The 26,810-nt window shown below is 44.4% G+C and overlaps 2 protein-coding genes and 1 long non-coding RNA gene across 7 annotated transcripts in view; 2 read left to right on the plus strand and 1 right to left on the minus strand.

Moving 5' to 3' along the window:
* Positions 1-23,340, plus strand: part of svep1 (sushi, von Willebrand factor type A, EGF and pentraxin domain containing 1) — an 86,818-nt gene extending 63,478 nt beyond the window's left edge. For 2 of the 5 annotated variants that reach the window (XM_035613202.2, XM_047335903.1), the window contains 31 exons: positions 371-532; positions 938-1,026; positions 1,818-1,914; positions 2,616-2,729; positions 3,127-3,240; positions 3,400-3,601; positions 4,027-4,184; positions 4,752-4,950; positions 5,162-5,337; positions 5,472-5,596; positions 5,722-5,851; positions 6,033-6,203; positions 6,704-6,877; positions 6,989-7,108; positions 7,321-7,497; positions 9,160-9,244; positions 9,371-9,562; positions 9,954-10,121; positions 10,638-11,304; positions 11,656-14,384; positions 14,637-14,871; positions 15,206-15,361; positions 15,969-16,032; positions 16,357-16,530; positions 17,044-17,220; positions 17,873-18,055; positions 19,729-19,899; positions 20,673-20,768; positions 21,482-21,577; positions 22,312-22,405; positions 23,046-23,340. In XM_035613202.2, coding sequence (XP_035469095.2) covers positions 371-532; positions 938-1,026; positions 1,818-1,914; positions 2,616-2,729; positions 3,127-3,240; positions 3,400-3,601; positions 4,027-4,184; positions 4,752-4,950; positions 5,162-5,337; positions 5,472-5,596; positions 5,722-5,851; positions 6,033-6,203; positions 6,704-6,877; positions 6,989-7,108; positions 7,321-7,497; positions 9,160-9,244; positions 9,371-9,562; positions 9,954-10,121; positions 10,638-11,304; positions 11,656-14,384; positions 14,637-14,871; positions 15,206-15,361; positions 15,969-16,032; positions 16,357-16,530; positions 17,044-17,220; positions 17,873-18,055; positions 19,729-19,899; positions 20,673-20,768; positions 21,482-21,577; positions 22,312-22,405; positions 23,046-23,076 — 7,526 coding nt within the window. In that variant the 3' untranslated portion in view covers positions 23,077-23,340. Of the gene's footprint in view, positions 1-370; positions 533-937; positions 1,027-1,817; positions 1,915-2,615; positions 2,730-3,126; positions 3,241-3,399; positions 3,602-4,026; positions 4,185-4,751; positions 4,951-5,161; positions 5,338-5,471; positions 5,597-5,721; positions 5,852-6,032; positions 6,204-6,703; positions 6,878-6,988; positions 7,109-7,320; positions 7,498-9,159; positions 9,245-9,370; positions 9,563-9,953; positions 10,122-10,637; positions 11,305-11,655; positions 14,385-14,636; positions 14,872-15,205; positions 15,362-15,686; positions 15,825-15,968; positions 16,033-16,356; positions 16,531-17,043; positions 17,221-17,872; positions 18,056-19,728; positions 19,900-20,672; positions 20,769-21,481; positions 21,578-22,311; positions 22,406-23,045 lie in introns of those variants that run through there. The other 3 variants (XM_047335904.1, XR_007031740.1, XR_007031741.1) reach the window with 3 other exon arrangements.
* Positions 23,341-23,409: 69 nt separating this feature from the next.
* LOC118287842 (thioredoxin) lies at positions 23,410-26,688 on the minus strand. Its single transcript, XM_035613434.2, has 5 exons — positions 26,437-26,688; positions 25,489-25,593; positions 25,049-25,117; positions 24,555-24,620; positions 23,410-23,762 (listed from the first exon to the last, which is right to left on the minus strand). The coding sequence occupies exons 1-5, from the start codon at positions 26,458-26,460 to the stop codon at positions 23,700-23,702; spliced, it is 327 nt and encodes a 108-aa protein (XP_035469327.2). The 5' UTR covers positions 26,461-26,688; the 3' UTR covers positions 23,410-23,699.
* Positions 24,637-25,717, plus strand: LOC124850815. Its single transcript, XR_007031742.1, has 2 exons — positions 24,637-25,136; positions 25,313-25,717. It is a non-coding gene; the product is annotated as an uncharacterized LOC124850815 (long non-coding RNA).
* Positions 26,689-26,810: the final 122 nt, after the last annotated feature.

Raw genomic sequence — 26,810 nt, forward strand, 5'->3', positions numbered from 1 at the left:
GTCCCATCACTTTACTTGCTCATTTTAACTTTTATAATAGCCATAATCATTTTTCTAAATGCTGCTAGGCAACAAAAACAAATACAATTCCAGCCCATGCGAGCATAAAAAAATGTGTCAGTTAATATTTGGCAATTGTGTGCAGTTATACTGTATCAGAAAGTAGAACTCGGACTTGGAAATTTCATGTAAAGTTGGATGATACATCTGGAAATGACTTTTAAAATTGTGGATGTTGGATTTTCCCTGGTTTTTTTTTTCATTCTTGGACAATTCCAGACCTTCACCTGCTCCTTCACACTCATCAATTTCTTTTTCTTTCTTTTTTTATAATCCCCCTCTCGATCCTCTGTGGTCTCCTCTCCTGCAGTCCCTTGTGCAGCAGGTCATTTCTCTCGCACCGGCCTGGTTCCCTGTTACCCTTGCCCCAGAGATTACTACCAGCCTGAACACGGCCGCTCCTACTGCCTCTCCTGTCCCTTCTATGGAACCACCACTGTTACCGGTGCTACCACCATACAGCACTGCTCCAGTAAGTGTCCCAACTTAGAAAAAAAACATTTTATTTCTTTGGCTAAACCAACAATAATGCACACACTGCATAATTCACCGCCATCTCTCCAGCTGTGCGAGGTCTGATCCGTGTTGTGACGGCTCAATCCAACTGGAAAAGGGATCACTGCGCCGAGATTGAGGGGGGAAAGGAAATAATATACGAGCAGAATGGAAATGAACAACGCTTCATGCCCGAAGTGTGGGAATGATCAGGGGTTAGAGATGCTGCCAGTTTTCGTTGAGAATACAGACTTTTGTTCAGTGGTTGGATCACAGCCTTCTGCCAGTCTGGTAGCGAGGGGAAAGATCCTCATCCTTGTGTTTTTTTTTCCGACGTGACTTTGCTCATATTGTCTGTATTTTCTGTGGGTGTCATTGTCAGGTTTTGGCTCCAGTTTTCTTCCAAAGGAGGAGAGTGTCACCGCGGCTCCTGAGGTGGAGGTCAGTGAAGACTACCAAGCAAGCAGTCAGGTTAGTGTTCATTTAGTCTGACACTACGTTACTTCTCAGGCATCGGAAACAATCAGAACATTCATTTGATTGTTAGTCCTTTAATGTCCACCACTGTTATAACAGGCACAGAAAGGTAAAATGGCCACACAATTACAAGTCATGTTTATATTTTTATACAGAATTAATTTCTGTCGAATGATTGTTGATATTTTCAACATGTGCACTGGTATTCTTTGTTGCTGGATTTACAGATTCCTTAGACTCTTTTTTATTTTAAATAGCACTGAGCGACTTTTGGGACTGACTTGCGATACTTTCCACAGAGGAGAGTTTCCAGTACTGCCCCGCGGCATTTGGCTTAGGTGTGAATATTCTTATTGGCATATTAAATCATCTAGCGACTATTGCAGACTTTTTCACACAACCATATACTAGGTTATAACTTAGTGTTTTTGTAGTGTGCTGGTTATGTTGTGTGCATATAAATATTGTATTGTGGTTTCAGAAAACTGGATATGTTACCTGGGACACTTCAATAGAAGTGAATCCATCCATAGATCAAAACACAACTCCACAGATGATTTAAAACCTGGATGATAAAAGAATAGGTTAACAGAGATATGAATAAAAAAATGTTTTTCCTTTTAAACAAGGATTAGTATTTGTCCATGTTAATTAACTGTCTGTTATAAAAATTGCAGAAACTAAATTGACCACATAAAAACAGTCAAAAAAATATATGTACACAATTTGCCATTAAAACATCATGTATAACATGCTTTGTAATAGTGTGATGCGATTGGCTTTAGGTTTTCCACGAGTGCTTCCTGAACCCCTGTCAGAATAAGGGGACTTGTGAGGAAGTCGGCGCGGGATACGTCTGCACCTGCATGCCGGGATTCACAGGTAAAAAACACCTGTCAGAATTGTGACATTTACCACCAGGTTTTTACAGAGAAAGAACGAAATCTTTTTTGAGCTAAATTGTCACAGAACAGAAGTCACCTTCCTTTGGGCTAAGAGCATCAGGTCCAGCTGCTTCCAATCTTTACAAAGTCTGCTTCGAAGAAACTATTGATGAGCATGTCAGCCAGCACACAAAAGTGTCATTATCACATTGCTGTACAAATTAAGACATACCCTCAGTCCATATCTGCTCTCTTGGTTTGTTGACTCTTAAAGCACTTGTTGAAGCTTTTTCCAGAAAAGTGCTGCGTTCTTATAAATGTACGTTATTCTATACTTATTTTAGTTCATTTATCCATAAAGTAGGAAATATAAATCAAACCTGATTCTAATTCAAAACATCCTTATGCTTAAGGATAAATCGCTTTTAAGCATCTTTTTAGGCTGCTTCCTATGATAAATGATTCAGAGATAAAACAGTGTTAATCATCAAGACGTTAAAAAACAATCCACTTTATCACTAACTTCCTACATATATTCATTATTCAGATTTGACACTTGACAGCATGTTCCCTGTCGTCAGCTCTCTCTCATCGTGAGTGTTGGGCTTGTGTGACATAATCTCTGTCACGGTGGTGTGGTGCAGTATGTGACTTTGATGTGACGAGTGCCCGATGCAGCCTCTGATATTTCTCTCTCAGGTGCCAAGTGTGAGATCGACATCGACGAGTGCGACTCCGCTCCGTGCCAGAACGGGGGCCTGTGCAAGGACGGCATGGGAGACTTCCAGTGTCAGTGCAAGCCAGGATTTTTAGGTTTGGAAGCAATTACTTTCATTCATTGTTGATGAATATAAAATCTATGTACAGCACAGTTGCTTGGAGGGATTAGGAATTTCCTTAAAAGGTTTCTTTCCCACCATCGTCCATCACCAATATTTCTCAATCCATAACATATTGGGTTGTTTATGGACTGTAATAAAAACAGACTTTTCCCATAATAACAATCGCAACTACTAAAAACTTTAACACATGAAATCGTTTTTTTTCAATGGAAAATGTTGGAGAACATGATGAAATTATTTCATAATACAGTTAAAGAAGAAATATGTTGAGGTTGCTGTCTTTAAACCAAGACATCAATATTTTGTTCGTGGTACACCACACACGGTATCTTAACTCTGTGCATATTTTCCATCCCCATTCGCCTCAGGTCATCTCTGCGAGGCGGAGGTGAACGAGTGTGTTTCCTCCCCCTGTCTGAATGAAGGTGTTTGTGTGGACGAGATCAACAAGTTCACCTGCAGCTGTGCCGGCGGCTTCACAGGTTCGATACCGAGACTAACTTTAGATAATGATTCATGTGGATTATTGAATCGGGACTATTTTATCTTTCTTTCAACTGCTTTTAGATGAGATTCCGATGTCATTGCATCATTGTCTTTTGTCGATTTTGTCCGCTCTCTTTTGTCATATTTTTGCGCAGGATCTCGCTGTGAGCTGGAAATAAACGAGTGTCTCTCCGACCCCTGTCTGAACGGAGGTGCGTGCGAGGACATGACCGGCGGTTACTCCTGCAGCTGTGCCGCCGGCTTCTCGGGCGATAGCTGCGAGGTCAACATCGACGAGTGTTACAGCGCCCCCTGTCTCAACGGCGGCTCGTGTCTGGATGCTGTCGATAATTTCAGGTGATATAAAAGTGAATAGAAATATAATGTAATGTCACTTGTAAACGGTGATGTTTATACACAGGATCTATCGCTTTGCCATGATTGTGAACTTTGAAAAAAGACTTAAATGAATAAGTTACGAAAACTAAAAAAAAATTAGCTACCAGCTGATATTATCTGTGTTATTATCTTTTCCGTTTTCAGCTGAATTAAAAGTTAGAAGTAGAAAAAAAAAAATTATTAAAAAATTAAGGATAAAAGAACACCAACATTCAGACTATGGCTTCATATTGCAACACACTTCCCCTCACAAACATTTCTGCTTAACATGTCATAAGAATGTCTGTTTTAACGTCCCATGACGCCCGCTGTCGATGCATTTCATGATGTCTACTGTTTTGTGTTTTTACCTGAAAGTGTTAATGTGCTGCCTCCTCTCCCAGGTGTCAGTGCGTGGTGGGCTACTGGGGCCGGCTGTGCGAGGTGGACGTGGACGAGTGCGACCCCAACCCCTGCGTGAATGGAGCCAGCTGCCTGGATGGTCTGGGGTCCTACACCTGCCGCTGCCTCCCTGGGTTCAACGGAACCAGGTGTGAGACAGGTACTATAGGACAGATGGCACATCACCATGGAAACTCTAGAGAAGGAGAAGCAGAGATAACTGATGTGGATTTTATCTGTCAGTTACACCTGTTTTTTTTTTAAATTTCCTTTTAAGCACAAGTCGGGGCATGCATCGTTTGTCGCCATCCATCTCGAAGGAAGCTGGATTTGCCCCTTTGTCTCAGAGTGTTTTGCATTTTGGTCTTTTTTTCATGTTACCACTTTTTTTCATTTAACCCCATTAAACATACTATTGTGTAAAGACAAAATCTCAACAACAAAAAAAATCTCACTATAATGTTCTTTTGGGTGTCTGTACTACAGATGTGTAGCCATAGACACAATAAATAAAACAATTCCCAGGGGGGAACTATGTGTTGTTGTTTTTTGCAACAACACAGAAATAATTTGGAATTTTAAAGTATTTCTTATATATTTATTTATTTTATTGTCTTGTCTTTTGTATGTTTACAAAACTCAACAAAATGTTGAGATACCAATGATGGTATCTGCAATTATTTGATTACTTACAACTGCTAATTATTTTTCTGGTCCGTCTCATCAGAGATGTCCTCTGCTTTCAACCTGGACTTTGAGGTGTCGGGTATCCACGGGTTTGTGATGATGGACAGTGTGATGCCGGCACTGACAGAGATCACCTGCACGTTCTGGATGAAGTCGTTAGACACCACGAATTATGGCACGCCCGTCTCCTACGCTGTGGAGGGCAGCGACAACGCTTTCCTTCTGATCGACTACAACGGGTCAGTGATATACCAGGAGTTCAGAGAATATAAATGCACTTACCGTGTTGTATTTAATTCGGTGGATATATGCAAAGATATGATATATGATATCACTTTCTTTGTACCTTCCCTTTGGGTTTTATTCACATTTCCTTGACCCTCCTTTCTTCTTGCATCAAATCCTTTCAACCATGTTTTCCTTCTTCCCACTGGCCCCCCCTCCCTGCAGGTGGGTGCTGTATGTGAATGGTAAGGAGCGGATCACCGACTGTCCTGCGGTGAACACGGGTCACTGGTACCACATCGGCGTGTCCTGGAGGAGCTGGGATGGTGACTGGAGGATCTACATCAATGGGAAGCCCTCAGACGGAGGCAAAGGCCTGTCAGTCGGCACCACTATCCCAGGTGTAGTGTTATCCTCGACCCGGTTAACTGTCGGCCATGACGGACCTTTTCAGCATCCATGGATTTAATGTGACAACGGGTAAATTTTCTTAGTGAGCAGTGGTTTAATTTCAATGTCTTTCTCTGTCGTGCAGGCGGAGGGGCACTGGTATTGGGTCAGGACCAAGACCAGAGGGGCGAGGGCTTCAACCCTGTTGAATCCTTCGTTGGATCCATGAGTCAGCTCAACATCTGGGATCGTGTTCTGACGCCACAGCAGGTAAACATAGAATCTCCACTAGTTTAATGTGTGATCCATATTTAACTCAATGTTTGATGTTTGTATCTGTGAAACCATGACACAATCATTAAATATTAAGTTGAATTTGAATGTGCACTTGACAGATCAAGGTCCTGTCCAGCAGCTGTCCAGCCTCCCATGTGACCCACAGAGGGAACGTCCTCGCCTGGCCGGACTTTCTCAACGGGGTGGTGGGCCGTGTCAAAGTCAACCTCAATAGCATTTTCTGCGCAGGTAAAGTGATGACTTTCAGGTGCTTAATTTTGATTTTGAAATAAATCCACCACATTTTTTTGTAATAAAGTACTTCTAGACTCCTAGACTTGACATTTGAAAGGGGGCAATGTAACCCTGCCTTGATATGTGCGAGTAACATCACCGCGGCTCTGATTCCACCCACACCCGTTTTCTCCAGACTGCCCCAAGCTGGAGCATGCCGTGCCCCATCTGCATGCCTCCACTGTGGAGGTGAGTCCCGGTGCCCAGGTGCAGCTGTCCTGCGATCCTGGTTTCTACCTGGTGGGGGAGCCGGTGCTGCAGTGCCAAAACAAAGGAGAGTGGAGCCACCCGCTGCCCAGCTGCGAACGTACGGCCGCAGACATGAACTTCTTTAATTTGCATTGGACATGACCAGTAATCTGATCTTGTTTTTTCCTGTTGTCCTGTCATCTTTGGAATAGGGATGTCAATAAGCCTCTATGTTTATTTTATCTTCCTTACCATTTAAATTCACCGTGGCATTTATCTCCAATCATTTGCCAAAACATGTCTAAAAAATGTTCCCCCATACAAACGAACTTAAACTCCATCCTAAGCCATACGTAAACACACACATGTCCCTCAGTCTCTGTGTTGATGGAAAAGAAAAAAAAGGAAACATCGTTAATCCATCCGTTCAGCAATTTCGTGTCACAGACAAACTAAAAGACAAAATTCAAAGTTAAAATCAAAAGTGAGCAATATAAAATGAATGAAAATAAAAACGTATACCATTATTTATACCTCCAGATGGATAGAATATTATTTTAAAAACTAGTAATCTATTGATGAGTGAGCTCCAGGACAACCTTCCTCTGTGTGCCACAGGTGTGTCCTGTGGAGCTCCTCATCCCCTGGAGAATGGCTTGTTGCAGGGCTCAGACTTTCACGCTGGCGGCTCTGTGGTCTATCAGTGTAACACCGGGTTTTACCTGCTGGGAGACGCCAAGGTGCACTGCACCAACAGCGGCAAGTGGGGAGGAAATCCACCCGCCTGTCTCGGTAATTCACGACATCACACTGTATATCTATCTTTTTTATTTCAGATTTGACAAAAAACGACGAATTACATTGTCATGCGTTTTTTGTTTGTGCACTTGTCTCTGTGCTCAGATGTGGACGAGTGCGCTCTGGGATCGGACTGCGATGATCACGCCAGCTGTCAGAACACAGACGGCTCCTACACCTGCACCTGCACTCACCCGTACAGTGGAGACGGCAAAAACTGCACAGGTAGGAGACCTCTGAAGCATTTTAATAATGATAATAATAACAATGAAAAGGATGAGGCAGTTATATAGCACTTTTGTCAAATAGTGAATAATTATAAATGCCTATTTCAAAAGTCTGTAATAGAAGTAAAAAATTATTCTCTGTGGAATAAGAGCCTTTAAAAACGTTCACCCATCCATATAACAACCACACGTTACGTTTTCTCCCACCAGAGCCGGTAAAGTGCGAGAACCCGGGGTCCCCAGAGTTCGGTCACAGAAGCGGCAGCAACTTCCTGATGGGCGGCGAGGTCGTGTTCGGCTGCGAGGACGGCTACGAGCTGATCGGCTCGGCTCGACTCCACTGCATGGAGACGGGAAACTGGGATGATGGAGTCCCATACTGCAGAGGTGAGAGGTCAAGTGTATAAATACCTCTTATCTTTTGAAGGTCACAGTTGTGAATTACTCTTCAAGTTATTTTCCTAAAAACTTCTTTCCTGAATCCAGCTACTTACAGTTTATCTTTTTGAAATATATATGTATACATGATATAGGAAATTTTTGGTTTTTGTCTTATCGTTTACATGTGAAATTTAGGTAAAGAGTCACCACTGGGAAAGGAATGAGTGGGATACATTCTTTTATTGTGCAATATTTTAATCCGTGACATAATTTCCCAATTTCTAGGGGTTAGTCACCTGTCTGTCACCATTATCCTGCTTTTTATTATATATGATTAAAAAAAAGAGTCATAACAGCATTCAGTATAAGGAGCCAAAGGGTTTTGAGTAATATACAAATGAAACTACACACATTATTCATTAATCACAGTATTTTATGCAGATATCAGACGTGTTGATACACTTCACAAGGATATTTACACTTTCCACAAACGCACATTACGCAAAACTCGTATTCACCCTGATGCTGCGAAGGGGTGATTATATATATATTTACATATATATATGCAGCTGTCTATTTGTCCTCCACTGTGCAGCAGCCGCCTGAAAGGCCTGACCACCCCAGCATCTCCATCTTGGCTCTAAGCCACATTCTTCCTCACAGAGAAACAGGAACTGACTTACAAACAGCATCTGCAGACTCTGCCAATCCGATCATGTTCAGTGCACACTGGTTGTGGAGCATCACAAGCACCTAAGGCAGATTTAATAGAAGTTAAAAAAAATTGAGGTTATTATAGTTGCCTCCTTGTTTTAGGTTTTACATTCTTGTTTTTATTGGTGTGTAAGCAGTGTTTTCTAAGTATTAAAATTATGGGGTGGTGGGTGTGTGGCTGATTGAGTCACCTGTGGAAAACGGTAAAAGGTAAAAAGGTCATTGGTCAAGTGTGTGTTGTAAGGAATTGGTTTATAATTTTTTGTGGGGTCAGTTTTATTCCTTTATTAGATAGTTACAAAGAAAGATTGACAGAGAATGTGATGAAAGAGAGTCGGGAATGATATGCAGCAAACCCAAAGAAGAAAAAGCTCAACTTGAGGGAACCAGTGTTCACTCGTGGATGTGGATCTGAAACAATAGATCTCATCGATCTCGTCGAAGTCTCAGTTACAAAAAGGCTTTTACCAGACAAAGTGGGAAGTGTGAGATCCAGTGTCTCTGCAGCCGGATCCATGTTAGAGAGGGAAAGTCAGGATACTGCAGCGTCTGCCGCTTCCATATCCGCCTTTCTTTTGTATAATCTCTGACTCGTGACTTCATTATTCACCCTTCCCATTCATTCCCTAATGCCTCTCTCTCACGCCTCTTTGGCTTTTGTCCATTTGTCCATTTATATGTCCATTTATAAACTTCTGTGCTCTGCCTCTTTTTTCTTTCAGTGTAATGTACTTGGGCCATTAATCCCAGAAGAAATCTTTGCCAAAATCAAATCAGCATTTCATCAATAACCCTTAAAGGCAACTGCGAACTAAGTCGCTCCTCATAGAAATGTGTCTGGAGATCCTTTACTCCAAAGATAAAGTAGCCACACTTGTATTTAGTCAGTTTTCAGTGAAACCTTGAAAGATAGAAAACAACAATTACTAATCATCTTATTTGTGTTACTCATAGCCCTCTCCTGCCCGACACCAACTGCTCCAGAGAACTCCGTTATGAAGGGCAACAACTTCACCTATGGAAGCAAGGTGACTTTCAGGTATCATTTGCATCCCCTACAACACAATGTGGTCACCATGACAGTAGGAAGTAGAACATTGGCTCTGAAAGCTGTTTAGATCATAATGCACTAGCAGTTTCTTGTTAACATCTGTGTCCTCTGCAGCTGTATGAAGGGCTTCCTGCCTCAGATTCCGTACGAGTTTCAGTGTCTCACGAGTCTGAGATGGAGCGGGACGCCACCCGTCTGTCACCAAGTGACCTGCGGGGGGCCTCCGACTATCGGGAACGCCGTCTACAGCCTCGACACAAACACATACCTGTCCACCGTCAAATACACCTGCGCCGAGGGATACAGGTATTGGCTGCTCTTTCCCTTTCACCTATGATGTTAATAGTTAACTTTGGCAAGTTCTGTGACTGTTGAATGCAGCAAGTTTATGATACTATGACTGTAAACTGTGGTACAAATAAGTAAACTCATGTGGACCATAAAACACACAACATTGAAAGTGTAACAACCCATAAACAAATTTGAATCTATAAGCTCTAACTATATTTAATCTGTTGGTTCCTTCAGTTTATTCAATTTGAATTTCAAACCTTAGTTAAACTAAATTTGGTTTATAGGTCAAGTTGTTCGTGTCAGCACAATGCTGCCCTTAGTTTTGATTTATTTCTGTGTAACCTCTGCGACACTATAATTGCACTAGTTTGTAGTGTGTAAAAGACTTATTTTGTGTGTGAAGAGCACAGGGCTCCCTGGAAGTCGTGTGCGAGGCCACGGGGGAGTGGAGCAGGCCCGTGCCCCGCTGCGTGAGCGTCCTGTGCAGTGAACCTCCAGCCCTGAGAGACGCCGTGACCGTAGGGGACAACTATGAGCTGGGAAACAAGGTGCACTATGTCTGCAAAGAAGGGTAAATGTGGTTGAAGTCTACTCCGTTATTATACTGTAACAAGTGTGGACATGTGAAATGATATTCTCTAAAAGCCTATGGTGAAATAGTCAAGTCAAGTTTATATATAAAACACATTTTAAAACATCCAGAGGTGACCAAAGTGCTGTACAATTAAAACATGAAGAGAAGGACAAGAATAAAATAAAAATTGGGGAAAAAAATGAAGTGTATTCTATCTTGTAAAAAAAAATTAATTTCTGGCAAAAAGCTGTCAATGCATATTTAATGTATTATTATTAGAATTTCTGTATTTAGGAATTTCCTGAAACAGACAAAGTTGTCAAGTAGCTTGTTGTTTGCTCTCAAATGTTGCTTTGTTACAAACAAAATTAGAATATGGTGACATGACACAAGCCAATCAAACTCACTCATTTTCATTAGTTTGAGGATTATTACCAATGTCTGATGTCTTATTAGTGCTGCAACTTCTTCTTCCCCCTTTGCTGATGTCTTTTTGATTTCCTCCATCCGCAGCTACACTCTGATTGGCCCAGAGACCAGAGAATGTCTGCCAAGTGGCCAGTGGAGTGAGAGCTCTGCCCAGTGTGTCCCTCGCTCCTGTGGCCCCCCGCCGGCCATTGACCATGCGGAGCCCTACGAGAGCCACCAGCTGTTTGGAGACACCGCTAACTACTACTGCACCGACGGATACACCGCCGGCAACAACTCCAAGATGGTGTGCAACGCTCAGGGTGTGTGGGCGCCCCCAGACGGCACGGAGGCCCCCCGCTGCATCGCAAACTTCTGCCTGCGTCCGCCTGAGCTGCCACATGCGATTTTGGATTCCGTCAACAAACCCAAGTACGCCAGCAACTCTGAGGTGAGCTACAAATGTGAAGAGGGCTTCATGCTCAACACCACGGCCACACTGAGGTGTCAGATGGGAGGAGAGTGGGAGCCCTCGCCGTACAACATCGGCTGCACGGCGGTGAGGTGCTCCAGGCCTGAGAGCATTGACAGGGGCTACGTGAGTGGAGCAAACTACAGTTTCGGAGCTGTGGTGGCGTACAGCTGCTATGCTGGCTTCCTGATCCGAGGGGAGAAGAGGAGGACCTGCAAGGCCAATGGAGAGTGGGGGGGAGCTCTGCCCATCTGTGTGCCCGTGTCCTGCTCCTCCCCTCCCCCACTCAAGAATGGACAGGTCAGCCACCACCACCAGAATCGTTCTCATAAAGAAATACAGGAGCAAAACAACAAAAACTAAAACAAACAGGGGAGAGAACATCCATGGTCTTACAGAGATGCCACCTAAGCACATTATCCCCGCTCTACACCAGTGTTAATACAATAATAACATTAATCACCTTTTGGCTAAATTGTATTACAATGACGACATCCATATTAAACTGACCAAGACTTAAATTCAGTTTAAAGTTCAACAAACTTTAAATTTGTCTCTTGTTTTCATATTTTTATATTTCAGATATGCTACATGATAGACTATTAATTCGGTATGTTTAAGTGATATATCCCTCTGCTTATCCCCCTGTAGATAAAGGGTCGATTCACCTTCAACAGCAAGGTGAAATATGCCTGTAACGCAGGCTACAGACTGACTGGTAATGCAGATCGAGTTTGCCAAGCCAACCGCCAGTGGTCCAACATCGACCCTCCCGCCTGTGTCCTCTTGACCTGCGACCCCCCTCCCAACCTCGCCCACGGACATTACAGGGGCTCCGAGTTCCAGGTGGGCCGAAAAGTCGAGTACGTCTGCGACGAGGGTTACGAGCTGGTGGGGGATTCCGTCTGGACCTGTCTGAAATACGGGCGGTGGGACCAGTCGAGGCGTCCGCGCTGCTCACCGGTGCAGTGTCCCGAGCCGCCGCTGGAGGAGAACCACCTGGTGCTGAAGGGCCTGAACTCCGAGTCCGGAACCGTGGAATTATCCTGCGAGGACGGCTACGTCCTCGAAGGCGCTCGGATCCTCCGCTGCACCCCATCCCAGGAGTGGAACGACACCTTCCCGATGTGCAAGCAGGTGTTTTGCGGCGCACTTCCTGAAGTGTCGTTCAGTGGCACTTCCTTGTCCTCGGCCCCGTTGCCTTTCGGCTCAGTGGTGACCTACGCATGCATGGACGGCTTCACTTTGAAAAAAGAGGGCTCTGTGTCCTGTCAAGCGAGTGGGCAGTGGAGCACTCCTTACCCAGAGTGTATCCCAGTGGAATGCCCTCAGCCTGTCGAGATTTCCAATGGTATTGTTGACGTCCAGGGTCTGATGTACCTCAGCAAAGCACTGTACAGTTGTAGGACCGGATACAACTTGGTTGGCAACTCCACTGTCCTGTGTGGAGAAAAGGGACTTTGGATTGGAGGGGTCCCATCTTGCCGCCCAATTGAATGCTCCGTCCCTAAACAGATTGCCAGTGGAAAAGTGGTTTATACAAAACTCCAGTTTGGTCACAGTGCCACTTACTCCTGTCGTCGCGGTTACCGCCTCCAAGGCCCAGAGACTCTGAAGTGCCTGGCCAGTGGGGAGTGGGACTTCGAGCCACCTGCGTGCGTGCAGATATCGTGCACCCCACCTCAACCCATTGAAAGCGGTTTCGTCGAGGGTCAGGATCACAGTTTCGGTGTCACCATCTTCTACAGCTGTTTTCCTGGATTCCAGCTCGTAGGCCAAGACCATCTGACCTGCGAGGAGTTCGGCTGGTCGAGTTCTGTTCCCGTCTGTGTGCAATCGGACTGCGGCCTGCCTCCTCACATTGACTTTGGGGAGTATGTCCGAGTGACGGAGCAGGGAACGCGCTCCGTTCCATCTCGTAAAGCCACCGGAACATTAGCTTCACCTGAGGATTTGAGCTTCTTTCATGGGACATTGATCGAATACCATTGCCACAAAGGTTACGACCTCACAAGCCCCACATGGTTGGTGTGTCAGGAGAGCGGAGGCTGGAACGGGACGGCCCCATTTTGTGTCCCGGCAGAGTGTGAAACACCGCCCAGTCCAGAGCGGGGCAGGGTGAATGTGACCGATACCTCCCTGGGCAGTATGGTCAGGTATACTTGTGACGATGGATATGAGCTCGAGGGCGAGCCTGTGAGGCAGTGTGTGTCAGGTCGATTGTGGACTAACGATGCCCCCATCTGTCGGCCCGTTTCCTGTGGTGACCCGGGGGCTATCGCTAACGGCACAGCCCATGGAGGTGCTTTTGTGTATCCTGAGGTTTTGCACTATGAGTGTCGTCCTGGGTTTGCCCTCAAAGGTAGCGACACCATCGCCTGCCAGGCAGACGGGAAGTGGAACGGACAAAAGCCCCTCTGTGAGCCGCTGTCTTGTGGTCCTCCTAAAGTCCCCGGTGATGTTACTTTTAAAGGCGAGGTGTACACTTATAATAACGAGATAGAACTGAGCTGTCAGCCCGGTTTCCTCTTACAAGGGAAATCTGTCAGCGTTTGCCAGGCAGATGGCACCTGGAGCCACAAGTCTCCGACCTGTGTACCCGCCCGCTGTGGAAAACCTTCACCGATTCCCAATGGCCGCGTGCTGGGATCAGAGTTTGGCCTCGACAGCAAGGTGAAGTATGAATGTGACGAAGGATACACACTTAACGGAGACTCCACGCGTGTGTGTCGGCCAGACGGACTCTGGGACAAACCGGCGCCCCGCTGCGATGTCATCAGCTGCGATCCACCCGAGGACATCAGCCATGGCTTCCTGAACGGCTCCAGCTTCAACTACGACGACATGGTCGAGTATGTGTGCTTCGACGGCTACGAGGTGGTCGGGAGTCCCGTCTTGAGATGCTCCGCTCAAGGCCTCTGGGTGGGCACTGTGCCCCAGTGCCGGCCCTGCGTCTGTGCCCTGCCCCTGTTGAAATTTGGGACGGTCCTCGGGCGTGACCGCTCCTGCGGGGACCGGGTGCATTTCCAGTGCGACGACGGCTACAAGCTGCTGGGTCCCCAGCAGGCTGTGTGCGAGAAGGAAGGGGTGTGGAGCCCCGGGGTGCCGGTGTGCGGCCGAGGACGGTGCAGCGTCGCCCCGCCAACAGTTCCCAACGCTGTCCTGCAGGGCGGCATCGCCACCATCCCAGACACGGTCATATACAGGTGTCGGCCCGGCTACCAGCCGAAGGGATTCCCGCACCTCTCCTGTGGAAGAGACGGCAGGTGGGGGGAGCCCAGGATCAGCTGTGAGCCCGTGAGCTGTGGGAAACCTCCGGCTGTAGCCCACGCTCAGGTGGTGGGAGACGCCTTCACCTTCCCAAACCAAATCACATACAGGTAAATACTGTAATTAATTATTTCATTCACAACTGATCTTATAGCTGTCTGCTGAGACGGATGTTAATACCTATAAACTTTATCACTTGTACGTCGTGTAGCCTTTTAGATATATAAAATATATAATTTCTACAATGAGTAGACGGCCCTCCATTTTCTCCTTTGCCTAATCGCTTCGTGGTGAACAGTTTTTTAGTGCCTTTCCCTTCATTTCGCTCTCCTCCTTTTGTGTTTTCCCACCTCGTTCTCCAGGTGTGAGGACGGCTACGAACCGGCCACGCCGACGGCTTCTCTCTCCTGCCAGAGCGACAGCACGTGGTCCAAACACGGCATGCGATGCCGCCCCGCAGCCTGCCTGCTGCCCACCAACTTCTCCCTCCCCCACGTGGTGGTCACCGGGAAGGAGCTCACTCCCGTCGGGGGCACCGTCGCCCTCTCCTGTCCTCCTGGCTTCTACCTTCAGGGGTCACCGCTCGCTGAATGTCAGGTAGGAACCGTTTTTGTGAAGGATTTGTGAATAAATCAATAATAATTGTTGGTCACTATATGAATTAGAAGATGATCTGACTTGCTTTATAACTAATTGAGCTTAATTGAACGCAAAACCCTGGTTTAAAGAAGTTTGTATGTGAAATATTTTCGTTCTGTTTTGCATCACAGACTGTTAAACCATATTCAAAATATTGTGCACCATCACTGTGATCCAATAAAGTAGTCATTGTGGGTGTGCAATATCCCATGAAGACAACACTGCACATCTCTAAGGATCCATGAATAATGCAGCGCTTTCCTGTCCCGTCTATTTTTCCGCGTGTGTTCAGCTCGGCAGAAACTGGACTCCGAGCATCTTGACTGTGTCCTGCGAGCTGGTTGTGTGCGAGAAACCCCCTCCCCTTCTCCACGGCGTCGTCGAGGGGGACAACTACAACTACGGGGACTTTGTCATGTACCACTGCCTCCCTGGCTTTTTCATGAAGGTGCGGCTCATCAGGGACACATTTTCTCTGGCTGTTGACATTTGGCCTCACCTTAAAACAATGACAAGAAAAAAGCACAGTATTAGAAAAACCAAAGCTAATATTTTATTGTGGCCAATAGAAAACATTCTTGTTTGGCTGTGTAAATGAATTAAGGGGGGTCTTTTTTGCAAAGCTCTAAAAGATTTTATTGGTGTATAACGTTGCTTTCAAAACAGTCAGTCTCGGCGACTCATTTCCTGTACTACGACAGAGTAGTAAACCACAGCCGTCACTCTGAGCTAATAGCAGTCATGTTACAGAATGTCACATGGTTTCTCCTCAGCGGTCAATAGGAATGTGCTTTGTCAGAGCAAACAGATGGAGCTGAGTCACTCGTCCACTGATACCCACTGATACGCTCCCCCTCCTCTATCTGAACGCCTGCCACAGAGAGAGCCGTTTGAATACACAAGGACTCACAGTGAGCACTGCTTCACTCTGAAGTGGGGGAAAAATGAAATCTAGATTATCAATCAATCAATCAGTGAACAGTGTGTTACGCTGTCCATTGATTACTGGCTCTCTACTCTACTCAGTAGCGTTGACACTGTTTTCTTTGTCACAGGGAGACTATATCCAGACTTGCCAGGGAGACAGAACATGGAGCGGCACCCAGCCTGTGTGTGTCGGTAGGTTTGTGTTTGTCTGTAACAGTGTCAAATATTCATTCCTAATGTCTGCGATATTCTTAAAACTCTTTGCCACCCAAAATAAAACTGACCGCGCCCTTGAAATCCCGCAAGAAACACAAACTCTGACGTGTCCCCGTTCCCTAACAAAAGCGAGATGACAATCTAAAAACATTTTTTTGCTTTGCTGATGTACAGTGTGCTGCAGTTGCAGCATAGTCGTTGAAGACTAAATGTAAACGCAACCTCTTACATTATGTACATCCATCCATCCATCAAACCACACCTTGGAGCATTTGTCATACTTGTCTTTTGTCTCCTCAGCACAGTCATGTGGGCCTCCTCCCACGGTGCTACATGCACAGGTCCAGGTGACGGGAGAGACTCACCTACACAACGCCAGCTATGTGTGCAATGTTGGGCTGCAGCTTGTCGGCTCCAAGACTCTCGTCTGTCTCGCCAACGGGACGTGGAGTCTGCCAGCTCCAACGTGTGAAGGTAAAGAATACAGTTGATTGTTAACGGCCACAAAAGTCACCACACATCATTTCCACATCAAGTCCTGGGATGTGGGACGAAATTAATTTTGTTATTTTATCCCGCACAAAACCAAGAAGTTTCAATAATAAATTCTGGTAGCTACCTAGAATGTTAGGGCTGCAACTAACTAATTAATTTTATTATTGATTAATCTGTCGATTATTTTCTGGATTAATCGATTAGTTGTTTGGTCCATAAAATGGTGAAAAATGTCGATCGTGTTTCCCAAACCTCCAAGATGATGTTTTGTTTTGTCCAAACACCAAAGATATTTAGTTTACTGTCACAGAGGAGCAAAGAAACCAGAAAATATTCACATTCAAGAAGCTGAAATCAAAGAATTTTGACATAAAAACTGCTTGAACATCAAAATAGTTGGCGATTAAATTTAGCAGTCAACTACTAATCGATTAATCTATTGCAGCTCTACAGAATATGCATCATTAAAAACATTTTGTCTCTAAATGTTAGTGGCCAGAGGCTGCGACAGCCCGAAGCAGGTGCCGCGCGGCAGAGTGCAGGAGCACAACCTGAGCACTGGGCGAGCCGTGGAGTTCCAGTGCGATAAAGGCTACGACCTGGTGGGAGATCCTCTGGTGGTGTGTATCGGGGGCAACACCTGGAGCTCCACTTTCCCCTCCTGCCAACGTGAGAAACTTTGCCTCAGTCACACACACACACACACACACCCACACACACACACACACACACACACATACACACATGTGATCTGACCAACCCCATGTGCCTCAATTAGGTCATGCGGCGTTTGACCTGCTCTGACTTCACAACCATGGTCACCGTTTCAACAGCTGCAGACGCTCGCAACGTGTACTGTAGGGCCCACGGTGCAATCTCACAACCCACCCCTAAATTCTTTGCAACATCGCCGAGTTTCATCATCTGTTGTTGTACAAAGCGAGTCACATGTCCTCCTTCTTCTTCTTACTACACAATGACAATATCAACAGCAGAATCAAAGCAGTTCACTCTGATACAATTATTTTTTGAGTCTTATATCACGACGTCTGTCAAAATGAACAAATTATTTATGTGAGTATGTATATATATTTATATATATATACCTGCTACTTTTAAAGTCCTACACGGCCTTGCTCCAAAATAGATCATAGATTTTTTTTGATGCTCAATCAGCTTTTCCTGCTTCCTGCGCTGTAGTCGTTTCTGTGAAAAGCGGTTATGAAATCCTACTTTTGTGTCGCTGACATGACACGAGTCTATCAACTGGATGGAGACTAAGTCTAAATAAATGGATCCAACCGTCTCTGTCCCTCCCCAGCCAAGTCTTGCCCAGCTCCTCCGGGCTGGAGGGAGGACGCCAGCGGGAACGGAGCCCGGCGGGAGTTCCACGTCGGTCAGTTGGTCCGCGTCACCTGCCCCAAAGGGCAGCAGGTGAAGGGCGGCGGCACCATCACCTGCAGGCCCGACCAGACCTGGAGCGCCGTCAGCTCCGTGTGCGAAAGTAAGTAACAGGTTTATATTTATTTTTTTTCGATCAGGAAGATGTCATTAGCATGTAACTCAGGTTAAGAAGAGAAATTGGTGAAGTTCTGTGTGACTTTCAACTAAAATCAGTAAGATTTCGCCATCCGATTTCTTCCAGTGGTACAACAGCAAACTTAATAACCATATCATTTTTATCATTTATGTCATAGATGTACAGTTATTGCACATAAAATGTGTCAGTTTATGATACTAGCATGCCCCATTATTGTCTGGTGCCCTTTTATGATGTCATATTGCTATATTTGTTGGAAAATACAAATATAAGTTGCAGGACATAAATATTTTGGAGGATGTACGTCTATTTCCACCTCCATTTTTTTAATTAAAGATTTTGGTAATATTGCTGTATTGTATTTGTGAATGAAGTTTACGTTTCAATAATGGATGAAAGTACATTGTTTATTGTTCTGTAAAAAAAAATATTTTTAATCACATTTTATTCCAAAAATATGTTTCTGTAAAAAAAAGAAAGAAAATCCTTATCATCTGATTTCCTTTCTGGCTATCAGATATATTCTTTTAATGTGACTGTATTTGATATTTCACACCTCTGCATGCTCTGCTCGTCTCGTGCTGCTCCACACGTCCACACTTCCATGGTCGTTGGCTTGAATCTGCCCGTGAGCTTGAGTACCATCTCTCTCTCCACTGCCGTCCGCCTCTCGCTGGGCTTTCATGGAAAGACAAACGAGGCTGCATCAAACGCAGTGTCGGTGTCCTGTACGCCGCACTTATTATGGGTACCTCTGCGGGCTCCTATGGCAACCTTTGTCAGATAATCCTCTCATCTTTCTTATAGGCGCAGTCGTGATGAATATACAACACAATGGCGCCTATTTTGCTACGGCTTGTTGGTTGTATTGGCATGGAGCTGAATCTCCTATGTGCATGTCTAACACTAATTCTTTGAGTCCTGTTCTTTTTGTTGTTGTCGTCACAGACTATATTTAATGCAGCTCAACTGCAGCGTGTGGACATTGTGCATGATATTCGTTGTCTTCCAGGGGTATGAGGGATAAAGAAAAAACACAACTTGATTTCCTTTAACACAGATTTCTCTCTGCAGTGCACAATTGCGTAGTTGTATATTGTGAGTACATGCAGGGGGGTGGACAAAATACCAGAAAATATTCAATATCATATATTAGTTCTGCAGAAAATGACTTAATTTATTTGTTGAAACTAACAGAAGTTCAGCTCGGCCATTTTTTTTTTCATGTTTCTTAATATTGTTGCAAAGCTAATCTCTCGGAAGTGTTCACTGGAAAGTTGCTTCCTGTTTTATGCGATGAGGATCTGGTTATGTGGCAAAACTAAATGACGACATATGAAATACCTTAGAAGCAATAAGAGGCCTTAGAAAAAATGAGCAAAGAGTTGAATTAACACCTCTGACACTGTCAGACATTTAACATAACTAACTGCTATTGTACAGTATTGTGAGGTGTCTATTATTTTGTCCACTCCCCTGCAGGCTTAGCCCCTTTTTTAAACTTTGGTTTCACAGTCGACTGAAATGTTTAGTCTATTTAGAGTCGAAGATATGGTGAGGGACCGTAAGACATGAGACACTAAGTAGGTGTAGTGAGTAACTCGTGTGTGGGTCGTTCCATCTGGGCTGTTGTGCAGGGGTGTCCTGTGGCCCCCCACTCCACGTGGCCAACGGGGTTGTGCGGGGGGCGGTGTTCCAGTTCGGGGACGTGGCGGCATACTCGTGTTTTGGCGGCTACGCCATGGAGGGCGTTGGAAGGAGCAGGTGTCTGGAGAACGGCACCTGGACGCCGCCTCCCACATGCAGAGGTAGAGAGAACACAGAGGGGGGGGACTCTTGCCCCTTTATCCCCAGGACGCTTCCGCTTCAGCTGACTATCGCTTTTTCGCACATGACGCCGTGCAGCTTCTCAGCTTTAAAAAAAACCCTGAAATTCTTTCCTGGACTCCTGTGGTCAAACAAGGCAGCCCCCACTGCTGTGCTGTGACCGAAGCCTCTTTCTCTCTCTCATGTACTTTCTGTAGCCTGGATCCAGTCCTGTTCAAGGCAAAATCCACCTTTAGACCAAGTGACCAATTCAAATCTCCATTTTTTTCCATCCAAATATTACGTTGATCGCACGGATACAGAAACCGCCACTGATTCTCATGCGACATGAAATTCAAATATTTACCCTCAGCAAATGAAAAAAACGATGGGCTGAATCCAGGCTGGCCTTTACCTCAACAGCTTTTGCGTTTTTAATACAGAAGTGCACAAACGTGAAAACGCACACTGGTGGGTTCCCCCTGTCAACGTCTATGACTTTTGAGTTTGTGCGGAGGAGTGTAACCTGCAGTGTGTGTGTGAATGCCGGCTTTGTGCATGAGGTTGCATGGCCGCCAGATGATCTAGAGGCTGTGCAGTAGAAATAATAATAATCTAAATTTACTGGAAGGTGAGACGATTGATCTTGTGATATGGTAGAGTAACAATGTCTCTTTCCACATTTGGATTTGCAAGTTGTGTATACGTACGTGTCCATCAACATTCCTCTAACTCCAAACTGTTTTTTGTGTGTGTGTGTGCGCGTCTCCGTCAGCTGTGTGCTGGCTGCAGTGTCAGAACGGAGGTGTGTGTCAGCGGCCCAACACCTGCTCCTGCCCCGAGGGCTGGATGGGCCGACTCTGCGAAGAGCGTGAGTATTTAATCAATGCCCATCTGTCACTACTGTTGACACTAGTATCACTAAGTTTTTTGTGTGGTTTTTTTTACAACACAAGCTCAAACAAACGCATGCGGCATGACCGGCTCGCTAAGCAGGTTTTTATCAGACAATGGAGCACAAAGAGGGTCTGAGATCTTCTTCTTTTTTTTTTGCTCACACATCACATGATGTTAAAGGGGCAGTAATTCAATAATCACCAAAGATCACACAAGATTGGAAACTGATGAGATATTGATAGAAAAAGGAAGGGGGGGGGTGGATCAATATCAACAGTAGGTTACTTCAGAAAGTATTCAGACCCCTTCACTTTCCATCACATTATTATAAATGATGTATTTCAGTTTTGATTTCTTTAACATTTGCAATCTTTCCAAAAACACGTAAAACCTTAAATCGTGGTCTGAATTCTTTCTTAACCACCGCAAATATAACTTCCTAATTTTTCTCTGGCTCAGTCAAAGGTTTTTAGCTACTGTATGCTAATGTCAAAGCTTCATGAGTGATAATATCTATTTCAGTCTGTACTGACTTAAGTATTTCAACAACCATTGTGTCCGTGGATGGATTGCCATGAAATGAATTCACATGCGTGATCCCCAGATGATAAATCCTGACTTTCACGAATTTAGATGACTTCCTGTTCCTGCTCACCCCCCCTCTCCCCCTCCCTTCTTTAATGACAGCTATCTGCATCCTGCCGTGCCTGAACGGAGGCCGCTGCGTGGCGCCCTACCAGTGCGAGTGTCCCAGCGGGTGGACGGGCACACGCTGTCACAGTGGTGAGTTCATGCGTGAGTCATTGATGCTTACACAGGTTTAAGCCCGTACGTGTACGTGTGACCACACCTGCTGTGTAGAGCAAAAATGTATACACCTCGACGGAAATACTCATAAAGCTTTGAATTATCTGACAGAAAAAGGGGATCATCTCACCTAGGACTTTTTACTTTTAAATCTATACTCCTGAAACATTTCTACTTCATTCAGTACCTAAAAAGGCTTTTTTGAATAAGAGTTCTAATGTTGTGTCACAGTGAATGAGGGTTTTTTGATAACGGACGACATCAAGCAGGAAGAGTGGACGAGCACTTCACCATCTGTCTGTCATGACAGCGTGTTACAGGTTTTGTCCTCTGAAGAGCTCGAAGCGAGCGACACATTAACCAGGAGATGAATCAGCACACATTTAAAGGGTAGTTCCACCAAGACATATATATTTATTTTCAGCAGCAGCATATTTGTCTGAAGATCTTTCAAATGATAGGTTATAGTTTGTTGGGGAGTAGTGATGTGTTTAATATAATATTAATGGTTGATTGAAGTTATTTTCATTTCCTTATTGCCGGGAGAGTACTTTAGCACTAACCGACTACCCGACCATAAACGGCACACAGCACGTTTCCTGATTCCTCACACAATCTTTTGAACTTATCAGTGCTATATCTCACGAGGAAGTACCCGCAGTTACAATAATTATGATGACGACGTGTGTGTTTGTGTGTTTTCTATGCAGCGGTGTGTTCGTCACCTTGTCTCAATGGAGGCAGATGCATCAGGCCGAACAGATGTCACTGCAGTTCAGGGTGGAGCGGACACGACTGCTCCAGGTGACACCTGACAGACACATTAACACACTGGAAAACTTTATTGAAAAGATGTTGGTTTTTTTCTAGATCAAATGTTTAGAGTCTTACAGGAGAAGTCATGACAGTGAAGAGGAAGCAGCAGCAACAAAGCCCCAAAGTCACCGTGTTCATTTTAACCACAATCTCACAGTTGTTGTACCAATAACGTCCCGGCGAGTATTTACATGTCCACTTTATCATGGGTTGGGACGGGGATTCGATATCATGGTCGTGTTTGTGTCTATTATCGTACCTTAGCCACACAAACCTGGAAAAGTCGCTTTTCTTGTTGTAGACACTCAAATGTACGCTTATCAATATGTACTTTAAGAAAAGCTGTAAAAGTTTCTTTCATTCAGGATGAAAAACAACAGCGCCCCCACTCGCTTACTGTGAATCTATTCTGTTGATTTACTCCTGCTCGCTCTGACATGTTCCAGAGATTTAACGGAGGGGGCTGGCAGGAAAAACGACACCTCCTCCAGAACAGTTTCATGCACGTCTGAAAGCACTGATGTTTCATTCAGTTCCTAATGGGCTCTTGCACATTTTTTGCGATTAGTCAACATTTTGCCCGAATCACGAGAACTAAAAAAACATTTCTTCTTTCCTTCTCATGCAGGAAAAGGAAATCAGGATACTATCACTTCTAAAAGTTCCCACTCCTCTCCGTGTGAATCGTCCTATGAAGGGAATTCTTGTATAGTTAACTGACACTTTAATTCTCATCTCTCCGCAAAAGGCAAAGAACCATTTTGTAAAATAAAGCTGTATTTTTTCATATAGAGACTCGATAGTATTAAACGTATGCTGCTATATACTTGTACGATGTGTAAAAACTTATTGATGCAGTTGTCCAATGTATATGTGTAAACTATTCTCACATTTTTATTAAAGCACAAAAAACAGTGTGTCAAGATTGTGTCATGTTGTGCCCAACGAACTGAAACGGTGCTGAAATACACAAATAATACCACAAACGCTCATGTAGCTCATCTTCATTTATCGATTCAACGTTGTTGCATACGTACCGTACAGAGAAATGTTCAAGAGGAAATTCCAATTCATGGTACAGAATTTAAAAAGTGATAATCACATCCGGTAACATGGACCTGGATCCGAGCGGACTACAACCAGGACATGAGTGGATCAAATATACTGCCGGTGTGGAATAGAGGAGCTGATGGTTATTGTGTATGGAATTAAACCTGGAATATTCTGAGGCCAACAGCGGCTTATGTAACAAGGTCGTGTGATGATTTGGTCTCTGGGAATTTTATTTCAACCTCCTCAGAAATTGGAGCAGCTTGTCTCGAATGGCACCAGTGAAGTGGTCCACCTGAAATACACGAAGGGGGTAAAAAAATAAAATAAAATACATTCATTCAAATTGGATTTTGTGTTGACAAAGCGCAGAAGAATTACCAGACTCCGTGGAGGCTTTTTATCCCTTTTATTTTATTATTCTTACACTAAACCTTTTTCTGTGAGATTTGCCTGCATCAGCCCGCTGAGCCTGGACTCTTGCTAACAAGGCATCCATCGTTTCTTCTGCTCTGCCCCGGAAGGACATTAGAGGTGAAAACAAAGCTGTTAAAGCCCGATCCACAGGCTGTTACTCCTTTCCTTTCAGACACATTACAACTTTAGTTCAAAGTATAACTGTCAATCTCTGCTCTTGCTGTAAAGTATATACCAGGGATGGCCCGATCTGATATTCCATATCGGTGTCGGGGCAATATGAAAATGATCGGAAGCAATAAGAAGTAAAATCCGATCTGATTTATTACAGTAAACCTACCAAATAAGTGCCTATTTACGTAATGGCAGCATAATTTCATGTTTCATGTTTATTATTTAATAAAAAGTAAGGAGTTAAATTAGTTTTTTGCTTGTTTGAATGGTGCTGACCATAAAAAAAATCCTTTAGGGGAGTTGAATATTTGTTTCACAGTTGAGATGGCAAAACACAAAGTGCATCCCGAACAATGCATTATTAATATTGTATTTTACGAGCGGGGAAAAGATTGTTTCAGATTAATATCGGATCGGTATCGGCAGATGCTCAAGGTTGAAGGGTCTGTATCGCATTGGACACGAAGAAAAGGTATCGTCCCATCCCTGTACTCACCATATTTCCATTCTTGTAAAATTGGAATGTGGGCATGGCTGATATTTCGGAGGATTGAGCGAAATCCTGAAATGAACGGAAAGGGAACAACAGTCAGGTGGCTGATGCAACCGTATAGTACAGTGATCATACAGTACAATGCTTTATTGAAAATGACGCTTAAACCTGTTGTAAATACATGATTTTCAGATGTTAAACACGCTGCAGCGTTGCCAGCTTTTACACGTACATAAGTTTTACACTAGTGGAATATGGAGGTCTTCCCTCTCGTCTTTGTTTAAGTGTGAGGTCCCACTTTTTTTTCTTTGAGAGTTGAGTATTAAATGGCGACATTAGCCAAAACAATAAAACATACTATTACTTGTAATCCTTCTCCACAGATGGACTCTCTCTCTCTCTCTCTCTCTCTCTCTCTCTCTCTGTCACGTGTGTGTGTGTGTGTGGTTGACACACCGTCAACAGGGGGAGGTCCACAGGAGCAAACACACACTTACTCTAGCAGCTTCGTCGACGTCCACCAGCAGGAAAACCACGTCACTGAACTCGGCGCTCTCTGACAGTTGCTGCAACGGAGAGGATCGGGTGAGCATCACGATAAAACGCACGAGAGACAATAATGTTTTGTGGTATTTTTGTCCCCCAGTGAAATAAAACTAGACGAGAAGAAAAAAAAACAACAACCTCATAAAAATTTTTTAAAAATGGTTGCATTAGTTAATTTTGATGAGCACAACCATCGCATTGCATTTCCATCAAAGGAGGCGTGTCCAACCACAAGAGGGGAGCGGCTTGACCAAGGGTTGCCGGAGCAACAACCTCCCTCCTCTAAAGAGATGCTCTTCATGGGCCTCAGGAAAAGAGCTCCTTGCATGCTTCCTTTGGTCCAACGATTTAAGAGCTCCTTTTAACCCCGTTAAAGGAGTCGTCCACTTACGTCATAATAGGGGCCGATCATTTTACAGGGCCCGCACCACGTGGCCTTGAACCCCACCACCACCAGTTTGTCCCCGGCATCCTTCAGTTCTTTTTTGAACTGATCCTACAGGAAATAAGAAAACAGAGAATGGCGTCTTAGTTTTAGTCACTGCTCGATGATGTCAGGGATCAATGGCTGGTTACATATAAACCCTTAATCATTTTCATAATAATAACTTTGAAGCTTTTACTCTGTGTGTGCAACAGTTTCTAGAACTTGGGGCTTTAGCATAGTACCACCAGACCGCATCATTTGTTTAAAGGTACACCACTTCCTGATTTGTGAACACTATATTTTAATTACGTCAGTCAATAGCATGAATCTTTATCAGGAATCCTTCAGAACATACATGTTCTCTATGTAGGCCTGCTGCTGTGCATATGAGGCATGTTATATTTTGACACTGCAAATGCCGTGGTCGTTTGAAAAGCGTTGTTGATCATGAGAACATTAAAATTGTGTACGATTGATAGAGATCCGGTGGACTCTGACGGTCTCCGTACTCCCTCGCATTCTTTTATCGGCCTTGTGGGCAGGGTTTATACAGGTAATGACAGCGTTAACCGCACAAACAAAAAACTGGTTTTAAGATTGAGGGTAAACTAGAAATTAGAACAGGTTTACCGGGAAGTTAGTCCTGAATTGGGGAGCTGGAGCTCTTGTTTTCGAACCCAGAACCGTCTTAATGTGAGGCGACAGCACTGACCACTGCATGCATGTATGTATATATATTTTGAGACCAAATTAAGACATAAAGACCAGGAAACTGAACTCCTTAAGATGGAGAAGAGAAAGGAAGAGGTGCATGGGGACAGAGCAGGCACCCAGCGTTAAAACTTTTACTAATGTGTTTACAATGGCATGTCCAGAACAATAACAACAAAACATAAATAAGTCACAACTTACCAAATTTAGCACATTTCTAACCATGGTGTCTGTGGAATGAACGCGTCTGCTGGACGAACAACAGGCGAATGTCTTTAAACAAGCCACACACCGCGCTTAAATCATCATCAGTCCAATAGCGGAAGTCACTTTAAAAATAAAAAGTCTGCCTTGGTTTTGAGTTGTATAACTTGCTATACATGTGTTGGGGACTTTTATTTTGAAAGTTGTTAGACATGTAATATTTTTCCTTGTCGCAGCTGTACAACTCAGTCAGTTCACTGCGGTTGGGTGGGGCCCTACATGATGTTAGATAAAAGTATTTAAAACAATTATCTTTGCATATTTTTAAAATCCAGTGCGTGTCATGTTGTGCTCAACGAACTGAAACGGTG

Source organism: Scophthalmus maximus, chromosome 12 (assembly GCF_022379125.1).
Source record: "Scophthalmus maximus strain ysfricsl-2021 chromosome 12, ASM2237912v1, whole genome shotgun sequence".
In the NCBI taxonomy this organism is placed as follows: Eukaryota; Metazoa; Chordata; class Actinopteri; order Pleuronectiformes; family Scophthalmidae; genus Scophthalmus; species Scophthalmus maximus.

Coding starts and splice junctions, on each gene's coding strand:
- LOC118287842 (XM_035613434.2), bottom strand. CDS start 26,460: ATGGTTAGAAATGTGCTAAATTTG. Junction 24,621..25,048: donor ACGTCGACGAAGCTGCTAGA/GTAAGTGTGTGT, acceptor CGTTCATTTCAG/GATTTCGCTCAATCCTCCGA. Junction 23,763..24,554: donor TTTACAAGAATGGAAATATG/GTGAGTACAGGG, acceptor CGTGTATTTCAG/GTGGACCACTTCACTGGTGC.